The sequence below is a fragment of the Opisthorchis viverrini genome (assembly GCF_000715545.1).
Source record: "Opisthorchis viverrini unplaced genomic scaffold opera_v5_338, whole genome shotgun sequence".
Classification (NCBI taxonomy): Eukaryota; Metazoa; Platyhelminthes; class Trematoda; order Opisthorchiida; family Opisthorchiidae; genus Opisthorchis; species Opisthorchis viverrini.
This window is the reverse complement of record NW_008751996.1, coordinates 4318-18442: the sequence shown is the minus strand read 5'-3', so window position 1 is coordinate 18442 and position 14125 is coordinate 4318. Positions and strand designations below refer to the sequence as shown.

Genomic DNA, 14125 nt, shown 5'->3' with positions numbered 1-14125 from the left:
TCTATCTTCAACGTATGGCTCCCTTTCCGATCTCCCCAATAAAAAGTCCACGGACATCATTATATTTGCGCATCTATTATATCAGCTACTGCCTCCAATACGTAGCTATCTACCTCACCTTCCCAAATCATAGGCGAACGGAAATGTGGCAGCTTTATTCATTCTGCGGCAAGTACGCGGTTTTTACAGCAGATGGTGGTGGATGTAAGATCATGGTGATTTCTAGACAACAAGTGTTTTTCGCCGAATCAGAGCTATAGTTGGCTAGTCATAAGCAGACTATACATACGGGGTGGTTAGTAGTTCGAAAGTATAGGAGTCGATAGCCGGAAGATACAGAGGTCTCAAACAACCAAGAAGTCTTCATTTTGGGGGCTGAGGTTCACGCGAACACCGGTACAAGAAGCTACAGCAATCGGCCGATAGCGAACGTGTCGTAAGCTCAAATGTGATTCGAGTTCCAGAAGTGTGGCACATATCGATGAAGTATCAAAAGTGCACAAGAAAGTAGCTCGTTCGCTACCTTGCATGAGTTCAAACACTAGAGGCCAAAATAAAAAGGGAAGAACGAGGTCTAATTACTGGAAGCGAAGTGGTAGATGTGGGTGGTGGTGTACACCCGATCAATCTCCCAGGTGTCTGACTGAAGTGCCTACAGCTAGAATCAAGCGAGACAAGAAAGCATCATCATCACTATCAGCTTAAGAACCGCTGAGCCTGTTCAGAATGGTCCGCTTGCTCTGCAGCATTGCGAAGCATTGTATATCGAAGTCCTTCACACAGGTATAGGCCATCATCATCACTATCAGCTGTAAGAACCGCATACTTGTCATATAAGAGAGCAATTGAGAGATAACAATGAAGATAGACGGAATACATCAGCAGTCGCGCAGTTGCGCCCGTTTCCGTAAACAGTGAATAAGACCAGTCGGCTGTGATCACACACCGGCCTGTTGTAAAGGTACTTTGTGTATTTGATTGTTCAGATAGTGCCAATCCACCCACAGGCAAGAGGAAGATCAAAATCCTAAGTCAGTCTCTGGTAATTCTAGTCGCCCGAATATCAGGGTAATAATTGCTACAGATGCTCCAACGCTCAATCTGCATGGTCATCGCGATGTACTTGCCAGACATGTATGGACTAACAAACCTGGTAGGACAGACTGGATTTGCTGCATCCCACAACACAGTTCAATGGGTCGTCGGAGTGCGCAAACCGTCGCACGAGCTCAAGGTTTAGTCAACTCAGGAAAACCAGCGAAACGTCCCACTCATGGTCTGATAAACCCTACACCATTGGACTTTCGTAAACCTTTTTCTAAGCGAATATTCCGCTAACAGAAGACCGTCTGGGGGCAAGTAAAGCTAGTCCGGTTACGATACGAGCACTTTTAGCCTCTCAAAAGGAGCCGTCGCGTCATAGTAGTGCCACTGCTCTTGCTCACGGACGCTTAATCACCGTCAGGAAACTAGACCTTGCAGTGGTGTGAACGGCTTGTGTGCCGCCGTGACCCACCAAGCTACACATACCAGCGTTCGTGCGACAAAGCCTCTCGTACCAAGTTGACCAATACCTAGAGGTCCGACTAACAGCCTCCTGGTTCGCAAGTCTGGTATTGCAGAACCAGCCACCGGGCCTTTGGAACCCCCAAAGGTGACCAACAGGAAATGAGAAGAAACCTATCGAGAAGTCAGTTTGAGAATTGCTTGGATCTCGAAACATCCTCTCAGCATCCAAACAAGAGCATTTTGTTGTCTAGCTTGTTTTCGGATGCAGACGACAAAGAATGTCGGTTAAACTAGGCGTCCGGATTTGAAAAGTGATTCTGAAATGTCTACGGTCGTTGTGGTCCCGGTGGGCGTAAATACTGCAACTAACTGTGGTGGGCGGCGAACAGATTTATCAGTGCTTAAGAATGAGCCCAAAAATATACCACAGGGGTGAGGCAAGAATAACGAATTATGAAAGAGGAAGAACAGAGGCGTCAGCAGTTTCCGCTCACCGCAGTTGTATGCAGCAATTAGGGCGACCAGGCTGAAGACACAACACGAAGTCAGTTGTAAGCGTAATTCATGGCCGTAAGTGGGCTGAGATCAAATCACGGCGCCTAGGTCAAGACAAGACGATAAGGTCATTAACCAGAACTCCTTGCGCAAAAGCCTGGCAGAAAAGTATGAAAAAGATTACGAAAAGTCCGGGTGCGACTCGCTTTCCGGGATGGGACTGCGTGATCCCATTGCGCCTGGTTTGAGACCCTGCAAGATGTGGCTGCTAATCGATGCAAGTGACGCTCTTGTTGTCAGTTTCTATCCAAATTGTCTGAATGAATGTCTGGAGGTGTGGGCACCTCAGAATGATTATGGTAGGCTATTATTAAGTCCCTTCCCCGCCTAGTTTTACGCTTCTTTTCAAAATACGGACTTAGAATAAATCATGGTTGTACGGCAGGAAAGCATCAGTGCCAAACAATGTTATCTTGTCAATGACAATAGGCCTTTTCGGGTCAACAGGCTTCTCTTTCACTTAGCGTCTGATGATGGGTCAAATTACGTTGTGGTTTCGACCAGGAAAGACCTGTCGCCGAACCTCCAACAAAGCCACGGTTTTATCAGAGAGCCAATGCTTCGACGAGATTTGTGATTTTGGCGGAGAGTTCTCGTATTAAGCCAAAAGATCAGATAGCACAGGTTTTTTGCGCATACATTATAGCACCATAATCACTGGCATCAAAAAACCAGTATAGTGGTACCGTCATTATAGCGGTAGCCGCTTAGTGATCCACGTTTGGCGGAAAAAAGGCCAGAATAGCACCGGTATCCAGCCTCCGACTGATGCTCGCAGCCAACAATGATTCCACCACCGAGCGAAAATGTAGGTAGACTTCCTCATTGCTGCGCTGTTAGTTGTCAGGGCACAGTGCAACGTTTAGTAATAACACAGGCTCAATTTCATTGGGCTACCTTTCTGTTTGCCCTGAAGCGCATGAGTTTCTAAACAAAAGATTGTCTTCTGTTGATGAGGTTTCACGGCGTTCAAGGTGTGAGAGAAAAACGAGTAGAATTTACTTCTGAGGGGTCCAACCCTGTTTAGATTCCATGGCCACGGTGTATATAAATGAACGCTTGCGCCCATTTTAAGCAGCCTACTTCTGAAACCATAAGCCATCCGCAATACGAAATTACTGATCAGGACCTTAGCGATTCAAACGAAATGTCGGAGTTTGAATGCTTAAGAATTCGATTGGAGAGGTGACGATCGTCACTGAACCGTTTGCGTATGAATCGCTTAGTGATGGTCGTCCAAATTCTATGTGGCCGTGCAACCCTGAACAAATAAGAGAAGCTCCGAAATGGGCGACAAGAAACATAAAAACCCATTCCAACATATTCAAAGTGCCCGCCGCCATTACCCATGAACTTCTTTGAAGGCCAGTTTATGAATATGAATTCATGTGGGCTGAGATACGACCGGACTGTTACATAACATGTTCATCAAGTTTTGACAAAAGGCTGATTTACTGATACCCGTTCTACGAAATAAAAAAGATAGTCGTAGCAGTTAGGTCTTGACTAGCATTGTACCTTGGTGTTACCGAATGAGTGAATCACTCACGGATTCACGGATTCACGGATTGATACACAGAATCGAGGCTTTTGCCCAAGTTTCCCGGGTCGGTTTTGTTCTTGTCGGTCAGTGGCTGTCGTTCACCTGAAAGGCACAAGTGAAAAAAGGGTGTAGCACTGCTCTTTATGTTCTCAGCGCGAGGCAGTATGCTCGCCAGCGCGAGGATTCGCATAAATAAATGTCTAATAGTGCTTTAAATTGGGTTCGAGAAGGAGCGTGTACAACCGTCGGAGGAAGGTCATTCCACGCAGCTACTACCCGAAATGAAAAAAAGTTTTGTCTAACGGATGTGTGTGCCCTGAGCTTGAAGATTTTCTTACTATGTCCCCGCCGGGTGTTTGCTGGGTCAACGGTAAAAAACCTGTTTGCCAAGCTTTGTTCAAACAGGGCGTAGGTAAGAATTAGGTCCCCTCGGAGGCGACGGTACTCCAGGGGAAAGAGATCAAGCGTCGCGAGACGCGTTTCGTAGTCCACGGACTTGAGGCCGGCAACCATTCTCGTGGCGGCCCGCTGGACACGCTCAATGAGGGTAACGTCTTTCGTACGTCCTGAGTAGACAACTTGGTTGGCGTACTCCAGGAGCGGTCTGACGTAGGCCCCATAGAGTATTTGGAAGTCCATGCGAGTAATACGGGAGAAGGTACGTCGGATCATCCGTAAAACGGCGAATGCCTTTTGGGCCGATTTCTCATGGTGTAGTGCGAAGGACAAGTTTGAGGAGACCCAGATGCCTAAATCTTTTTTGGCATCTATCCTCATGATGTTTTCTGGTCCCTTTTCACCATGCATAACAAAGGCATTCGCTGAATCCCCTCCAAACGACACATGGACACACTTTTCATCATTCAGAGGAAGGTGCCAGTCCAACGACCACTGCTTGGCAGCGTCTATTCACAATGGATTGATACACGGGATCGTGGCTTCCTGGGTCGGCTTTGTCCCCGTTTTTCAGCAACTTTTGTCCAGTTGAAAGGCATAAGCGGAAAAGGATGTAGCACCGCTCTTTAAGTTATCAGCGGGGGGAGTGGGCTCGCCAGCGTGAGGGCTTTCGTAAAAACGCTAAAGCGCTTTGAGCTGGGCACTAGATGCGGCGCGAACAGCCGTCTGAAGAAGGTCATTCAATGTACAAACCATGCGGAATGAAAACATTGCCGACTAAAAGCTTGTGCTCCTAGCCGGAAAATCTCCCTGTGGTGTCATCCATGTCCCTCATCGTGTGTGTTATGTGAACGGCGAAAAACTGCTGACCAACCCATGATAACGCAGAGTTGAAGTAAGACTTAGGGCCCCTTGGAAGCGACGTAACTCTACAGGAAGGGGGTTTAGGACCGCTATTCATGTTTCATTACCAACAGATTCAAGGCCCACAAACATTTTGTAGCAGCTCGCTGAACGCGACTACTGAGGGCCACGTCTATCTTGCATCCCGAATAGATAGCTAGGTTGGTACATTCAGGAAGTGCAGCGTCATGGGTTTAATAGAGTATCTGGCAGTTCATGCGCGTAATAACAATTCATCTGTGACACTTTTTCGGGGTCTAGCTGCCATAGCACCAGAAAGCAGCATTAGGGCTATGAAACTGCCAGGTTGCCCGAGCCTAGTCCGAAGGAAGCCGGATGCGCAAGAGGGGGTCGAATTACAGGCCTTCCGTTCAGCAAATTTGCACTCCAACGACTGAGCCATATGGCCCCCTGAAGAAAAGACGCCGAATCGTAGAGCGGCAAGTGCTTCTCAGGCTTATTTTTTCATTGTAAAGTGAGAAATGCAGGTTTGGTGAGAGCCATTCCGGTCCGTTCTCACCGCGCACCGAAAATGTCTTTGCTGAGTCTCCTGCAGATGACATTTGAACGAATTTTTCCACTTCCATTGTAAGCTTCCAATCTAGCGACCACTGTTTTCAGCGGCAACGCCCAGTAGAAGTACACTAACCTCGAAAACCCAGCATTTTGAGTCGTCCACAAAAAAGACATGATACTACTGATAGAGAGGTGTGCGAGTAGTATGGTTTCTTCCTGTAAATTCGCTTTGCGCCGCTTGAAAAGGGAGATCTATCACGGAATTTGAGGAGCCGCCTTGTAGGGTTTGCTCGGATTCGAGCAACAGTCAATGAGTAACAAGGAAAGTTCGGAACGACGTGTTCAAATAGAAGATGGATATTCAGTTTTTGTAAACAAGATGCACGTGAGAGATTTGCTCCCCTGTCCAATAATCTGTAACTGTTCGTTTGACATTTTCTAAGAAATAACTCCGCAGCGAGGGCCTTCTTCCTTTAAACATTAGTCCAAAATGGAGCCTTGATGAACTTCAATGGCGATCGGCGTCGAGAGACAGCAGATGAAGCGTACTTTCACTCAGAATGTCCTATCCGAGAGAAATGCCTTGACCCATCACCGAATTTTTTCCTTGAATCCCACTGGGCAAAAGTTTGTGGAGCAGCGGAACGTGTGTGACTTGAGTGAACAATCTCTATTAGCCTGTAGACAGTGCATCTCATATGCGGCTTTCGTCTTCAGCTTGAGTTAACTGTCCATAGATGCAAATAGGTTTGTCACGCAAAAGCTGTTTTGGAGGGATCGGTGTTGTTCAAAGGATATCATATTATTGGTACTGTTGTGATCCAGATGCGTTCTGTTTCCTTGCATGGTATGTTAGGGAGGCCAATAGGTTTGTAGCTGGGTTTTTCCCAGAAGTAGCCAAATCCTTTAGGCAGCTTTTGGCCCTTCCGATTTCGCGCCAGTTTTTCGGGTGCAAATAACTCTCCAGCCCAGTGAATTCTAAGGACAATGTTTCTGTATGTCCTCTTCACTGAGTCTGGTTTAAGTTCGGGCTAGTCTAAGAACATTTGCACTTCTGATATGTTTGCACGGTAAAAGTTTCAGGTTACGGGTTCCTGACCTAGTAGCAGGTGAAATAGAAAATTCAGCATACACTACCCATTATGCGTCAGTGGATCCATAATTAGCGATTGGTCAAGTCCAGCAGGGATGGGTATGTGGTCTATGTGGTGAATGCGGCAAAACGATAATTTTCCGGTGCTGGATGGAACGAATTTGTTCATATTCGATGCAAAATGTCCACCAGTCCTAAAGCATTGGAACTCCTCCCACAATGCTTTTGGAGCGCTAAAATCACCTACCGGCGATAGATGCTTGTGGCGGTAGCTAAAAGAGATTCGCTCAACTTTTTGTTCGACGATCTGGTCATCTTCCAGGTAGGTCACGCTTATAATAAAATAATCGGTCACACGCAGCTGGAGCTGAATTTACAGTGCATCACAAGAAGGCGTAGGTGTGGTATCGAAGCCGATCGGTGAGGTACTAAAGGCCGCGTGCATGTATGTTAAATCACACATGCTCTTCAGGATTTCGAATTAGCTAGGAAAACGCAGCGAACCGAGACCGCGTCAGGGAGCTGATGCGAGCTAAGTTTCGGTAAGTGTGATTGTGGATGGTTGTTCGAGGCCGGTTGATCAGTGGAAATCTTGACGCTTGCTGAGAAGACAGAGGTTTTGTGGACAAGCACTTCAACATCATCTCCGCTGCACCTGAATGTGAGAGCAGAGATAGTCCAGCGGAAGCGATGGCGTCTTCAGCAGTTGTACACCGAGTTCGCGTCCAAGACTTCGCCAAGACATCTACGGCGTATTTATCCGCTTCGTATTCTGGTGGATTTTGGAAATTCTGTTTGTTTACAGGGGAGTTCCAGCCCTAGGTAACCGGTTTCGGAAAACTCTTCAGTTTTAGTGAAACGTTGTCTTTCACCTTTGAGCTGAAAATTCCTACGGCCGCTGCTTCTAGTCCGTGCGACGTTGTTCAAACTTCTTAGCCATGCGGTTTAGGCTTAGCCGTGCAGTTTAAGACCTGCACTCGTGATCATTTTAGGCACCTAAGACCCGGCGACGTTCATGGTGCAACCATATGCGCCCGCCTATATATCCATTCATCCATTCGTGCACTCGTTAGTTGAATAAATTATTCATTGAATCATTCATTCGTCCACTCACTCAGTCACTCGCCCGCTCACTCACTCACTCACTCACTCACTCACCCACTCACTCATTCATTCATTCATTCATTCATCCAAACAAGATTTATTCATTCTCGCTTTCTCTCGCACACTGATATATCTATAGCAAGTTGAAGCGATTGCACCATGGTAGCTGTTTTTCCAAATACAAGCACAAAGGAAGTCCAGTTTTGCATCATAAACTCCGGTGTGCTGCTTTAAAGAGTTGATGGTTCCAGCCGAAGAATGGCGCTGTACAAAATGTACCAGCTGTTTTGCGCACTGTTACCCAAGCCAGGGACCCCCTTCGTTGCACACGCCTCACGAACAAATCTAGTTCCATAACCACTGTCATTTATCTGCCACTCCTTGGTCTTAGCAACCACTAATTTCCTCAGTTAGGTTTCCTATCTGGCCAAACATCAACGAAATATGTGTAGCAGGATGCGTGTATATGTATGTCTGCGTTTGTTACGTATTCGGGAAAGTATAGGAAAAGTGATTGCCCGGGGTCACAAAAAGGCACTGCGTGAGACTTTACATATGGTTGACCCCATCACCAAAGCATCAAAACCTCGGGCTATTCACTTTCGCAGGCTGGAGAAAAGTTGACTCAGAAAGCTGTAATCTAGAGGATGAAATTTGTTCTAACATCCAGGACCTCAAAAACTCAGTTTGTTTGGTTATTTGCACCCCACAGACTGCGTCCGAATCACTTAACTTCAAGGCAGTTTGTGGCTGGATGTGCGACGCCTGTAGAAAGACAAACAACTGGTGATGTTTCGGAGGACTGAGCGTCTGCCCGCCGCGCAATTCTCTTACCTGCAAAACATTTACGACAGGAGTTAAACTATTTGCATTTTGTTGCGCATGTGGTCAAACCGAAAACCATCCGCCGTGTCCTTGACACACCCAAGATGTCTCCAAAACTATGGTTCAAAGAAGGGAAACTTTAAAATAGGTTTGTATTATTTTATGGTAGTTATTCGGGCCCTCAAGATCACCCCATGTGGCCGCAGTTTTATTAGAGGCCATTCAAACAAGCTCATGGTCCACTATAGGCGTGAAATTCGTAGTTTAATGGCTGCCGGTGGCTTCGCGCATTTTCTATGAAAAAATCAGAGAATTTTGTGGAACAAGCGTTTTCTCCGCGTGTTTTCTTACGTAATGGACTTGGGAATAATCTCGAAATAACTCAGACAATTATCACCTTATTACGTCCGCGCAAATTCAAATTGGAGCGACCATTCGTGACGTGGATACAACAAATTCTGTGGTTGCGGCAAGCGTCCCTCCGAAGCCAAGGAATTCGTCACAGCTAGCAAGTTTTTCGTTTTCATGACGGTCAGTATTCGTCATATCTAGATTAAGGCAGAGTTTGATCTTCACAGACATACCAAGCGACCATTAGTGTCGTTCGATGGACTATCAGGTTAGCATGCAGAATAAGCAGACGGCACAATAAGATGGCCACTGCCTTCAGGTCCTTGCACAAACTAAACCAGCTTAAGCGATCTTGTGAGGAACACGATTGTCTGGGAAATATTAGAGATATAGTGAACCACGAGCAAGCCATCAAACTGGGTATGGCACTCCCGGTAACGTCATCGCGGCGCCTTACATGGGTTCTTGGATAGCTCCGTATATGAACAGCTTGAATGAGTCGTTTAGGGGTGTCATTGTGGCTAGGATATTCTCGGGTCCATCTACCGTTCATTGCTCGTTTATTGCTGTCATTCAAACGAAGTAATAAGGCAGCCATGCCTACACTGGGGACTCCAAATAGGAGAAAATGTCCAAGTGGTTTGCTGGAAAGCACTTTGATGTGCGTTAAAATGCTGCCCGGAATAGAAGACAGTCAAAAGTTGTCACAGTTTCTTACTACTTTAGAGAGGCGACACCGCCCGATTTCAAAAAAGATAATCGATGTTTAGGCGCAGATAATAGAGATGCGGTCTGTCCAAACTGGTGTGGACATATGTGAGTATGAAAGACGTGCGTTGGCTAGACTGTGCGCAACTAAGGTAGCTTAAAACTTGCAGAGACATGAGATCAAATATATTTTGTGATGTTACGTGTTTGTGTGATAAGCTGACCTCAGAATGGAGCTGTCACAGCCCAAAGAAAAGCGTGGAGCTTTGCTTCCGAGGCGTTATACTGGTGGGTCTTGTAGCAACTTTTCCTCTTCTATCGATAGATTTTTCAATTTATAGTGAGATATACGCAACAACAAGGGCAAGCTCGGAACAGAGACAGGTGTCCAACACAAGTTGCTTCCATTATAATTTTTTCATCATTCACTGAAGGAGGCGCAGCATGACGTTCATCACGTAGAAGTAGTATATTTCGAGGAGAGGACATGCAGTCGAAGCTGGAGTTGTCAACCGCGCACTCGTTTGCATCGTCGCGGACACGAGATGCTTAAGGGATAGAGATGTTACTGGGAAGTATAGGGGGCTTCAAAAGCTGCCGTACACAAAGCGACGCCCGTCGAGGGCGCTTTCTCTCCATTCTTACCTAATTTTGTGATCGACAAGATAATGGACAAACGCTGAAATGTTTTCCGAAATGTTCTCAAATATCCTCTGGCAAAACTCTTGTTGAACGGGAGCATGCATACATCGAGCTCATCTTCGAAAAGGTGAAAAAGGTGCAGGTGTTCTCGGATGAACGGGCCTGTGCTATGGTGCGCACTCAGTGGCAACAAAGTTTCATGCTATCATAATGATGTTTATTATCAACAGATGGGTGGCGTACCTTCAGGCATAATCACAAGGTTAAAGTCGGAATAAAGCGCGAGTTGGTTTTTAGTTGCAGGTAGTGGAACAAGTGAGCGACGGGGTACAGTCAAGAGGAGGGATGCATAGATGCGTGTGTGACATCACACTGAACACCGCCCGATTTCAAAAAAGATAATCGATGTTTAGGCGCAGATAATAGAGATGCGGTCTGTCCAAACTGGTGTGGACATATGTGAGTATGAAAGACGTGCGTTGGCTAGACTGTGCGCAACTAAGGTAGCTTAAAACTTGCAGAGACATGAGATCAAATATATTTTGTGATGTTACGTGTTTGTGTGATAAGCTGACCTCAGAATGGAGCTGTCACAGCCCAAAGAAAAGCGTGGAGCTTTGCTTCCGAGGCGTTATACTGGTGGGTCTTGTAGCAACTTTTCCTCTTCTATCGATAGATTTTTCAATTTATAGTGAGATATACGCAACAACAAGGGCAAGCTCGGAACAGAGACAGGTGTCCAACACAAGTTGCTTCCATTATAATTTTTTCATCATTCACTGAAGGAGGCGCAGCATGACGTTCATCACGTAGAAGTAGTATATTTCGAGGAGAGGACATGCAGTCGAAGCTGGAGTTGTCAACCGCGCACTCGTTTGCATCGTCGCGGACACGAGATGCTTAAGGGATAGAGATGTTACTGGGAAGTATAGGGGGCTTCAAAAGCTGCCGTACACAAAGCGACGCCCGTCGAGGGCGCTTTCTCTCCATTCTTACCTAATTTTGTGATCGACAAGATAATGGACAAACGCTGAAATGTTTTCCGAAATGTTCTCAAATATCCTCTGGCAAAACTCTTGTTGAACGGGAGCATGCATACATCGAGCTCATCTTCGAAAAGGTGAAAAAGGTGCAGGTGTTCTCGGATGAACGGGCCTGTGCTATGGTGCGCACTCAGTGGCAACAAAGTTTCATGCTATCATAATGATGTTTATTATCAACAGATGGGTGGCGTACCTTCAGGCATAATCACAAGGTTAAAGTCGGAATAAAGCGCGAGTTGGTTTTTAGTTGCAGGTAGTGGAACAAGTGAGCGACGGGGTACAGTCAAGAGGAGGGATGCATAGATGCGTGTGTGACATCACACTGAATATAGCAGTGCCATGCCATCATTGCACTGGAATACTTCGGTTTCTGGGCAGCCCCGTAACGGACGTCATTTTTGAGGTGATTTCGCTGGGATGTGCTCTTGTGTGAGGGGGTATTTCTAGTTGGCCGATGGAATCCTCAGGGTAGAACAAAGCTTATATAAGATCGCAGGCATTTTCCCGACCTAATTGGAGAGGTATTGTGGTATATACATTCGAAGTTGTATTGGTTTTGACTGTAATGTGGCAGATGAGGTCAATGCACGAACCTGCAATGCTCGGGTAGCGTTTGCTTATTTGAAACACCTACGGATCATTATTATTACCTGAGGGAGTTGGATCGCATCAGGTTTGGTTTTCTTACCAGCTCATTTATTCGGACCATCGTTGGGAGTTAGATTAGGACACTGCGCATAGTTGAGGCTTAGCCTCACATATAGGCACCGCCCTAGCAGTCTCAAAAGTAGTCAAGGTAAGCGGTATTGCATTCAGTTATGTCTATGAGGTCCGTTGTTCGCCACTAGTTTAGGTACATGTGCATAGTTTAGGATTCGTATTCGCCGGTTCGTATAAATACTGGCGCGGCGTTTATCATAAGTAGCAAAGATAGACGACAGTGCGTGCAGTTACGTGTACAACAGATTGGTTGGATTAGGTCACCGGTTATTCAACGCTGCACATGCACAACTACCTAACAGGTGCGATAAGTAGCCAAGTAGGGCAGCATCGAGTACAGCAATGACTATGACAGGTCGTCACATTAGGCAATCATGCACTGTTGGGGCCCTTATTTTTACCGACCAGAATGGACACTGGCCTGGTGTTTACCATAGGAAACAAAGAGGAGCGGCATCGCGTATGGTTATGGGTATGGAAGACCGTTGTTGGCCATTGGATTATCTTACTATGCATAGGTGAGGTCTCATAATCAGCGTCACACACCGGACACGGCCTCAGCAGTTACAATTAGTATTCAAGGTGAGTGACAATGGCTACCATTACCATGGAGACCGATTCACGGGGGTCACCTACTATGGAGCGTCATATTCAAAATAGGAATGATACCCGCATCTATCTCGTGATGCTTTATTATCTACATGCTAGTTACGCATATCCGGGAAGGGGGAAAATCCACTGAGATAACCATCTCATTGCCACGGCACAGTTCACGCTGTTGTCTAACAATATTGAACCTAGTGGAAGTTGCACTTACCCAAACGCCCCGTAGAACCGTTATTCATTCAAACTGGCTGGTGTCCGGTCTACACTTACACGGTCCTCTAACGAAAGGGAAATTTTCCGTGAGCCTACATCTGCATGACTCTCTGTCTCACCAAGAACCAGCTGCCACGGAACTGCGTATTCCTTCTCCAATCACGGCACTCTTGACGACCGCACAGGGCTGTCCATAAACCGAAGCATGTCAGTGCGATGATGGCATGGCGCTGCCACACCCAGTGAGACTGCACTCCCGCGACTATTTTCTCAGGAATCTCGACGGCAACCCCTCGCCCACTCAAGCCTGTAGTCTCAACTTTGAGCAAATTTTTCATCCGGCCCCGTCACTGGGATGAGCTCTTCCGTACCCGATAAATTTTCGTCCAGATATGGCTAGCCTGGATTTTCTGCGACAATTTTGGCCCACCTTCTCCGCAAGTTCAAATCCGGTGTTCGAGTCGCCCTATGTATTAGCACCTCGTCCCCATCTAACCTATCCCCTGCACCTGACTTCCCTACAACAGTGCAGCCATTGAGTCTGTTTACTTTCAGATTAAACTACATTTTTGAGACAAAACTCGCCATGTGCTCTCAATTTGAATTATCCCATCTACATATCCACTTTTGCTCGTTGACTCCGGCCATTTACCTAACCGCCCAAGGTCACTCATGGCCAGCAATGGCTTTCAGCTTTAGTTCATGCCAGCTGGCTGTTTTTGAACCAGTCGGACCTCATGTATATTGTCAACAACAAGTTGGGAAAGAAACATATTATCACTATTTCATCCGATATTCCTCACTGTTTATGACATTGTCCTATTTTGCGCAATCCGCAACCCCACAAATCCCCCAGCCATACTTCATTCTGATTGTTAAACTTTGATCATGCCAGACGGTATGCCACCCACAAGTTGGGAATAAACATTATTATTACCATTATTATTATTATTATCATGGTGATCAGGTTCGACGAACAAAGTAATCTCATTTATTAAATCTGAGGGTTTTAGAGCGAACAAACATCAATGACCGATCTTCCAGGGCGGAAGTTGCATTGGATATTCTTTAGATGTTTTTATTCTCAATAAACATCGAAGAAAGCCAAAACATGTTTAAGTGTTATTTCATGTTTCATCTCGTGTAAAACCGGCAACGAAACGCAAATGATTGTCCGTGACCTTGAAATTTCGCTCACCCAAAAAAACACGAGCAACACGTCACCGGAAGGTAAAAATGGATTAAACTAACTTCCCGTAAGTCAACTTCGAAAACCCTATAGTTTGGGTGAAAATAATTTGGGAGTGCAACCCATCCTAATCTACTTTCATATTTTTGCGGCGCACTAAATTTCGCTGTCCACGGGAGCAATCTTACCTGTAGGGAAAATGTCCAACG

At 46.1% G+C, this 14125-nt stretch overlaps 1 protein-coding gene across 1 annotated transcript in view; it reads right to left on the bottom strand.

Moving 5' to 3' along the window:
- T265_10146 (hypothetical protein) overlaps positions 1–4414 on the bottom strand; it is a gene marked incomplete at both ends in the record, with an annotated part of 31903 nt that extends 27489 nt beyond the window's left edge. Inside the window, one exon of the mRNA XM_009176430.1 lies at positions 3946–4414. Within this exon, the coding sequence (XP_009174694.1) occupies positions 3946–4414 (469 nt within the window). The remainder of the gene's footprint in view (positions 1–3945) is intronic.
- Between the last annotated feature and the right edge of the window lie 9711 nt (positions 4415–14125).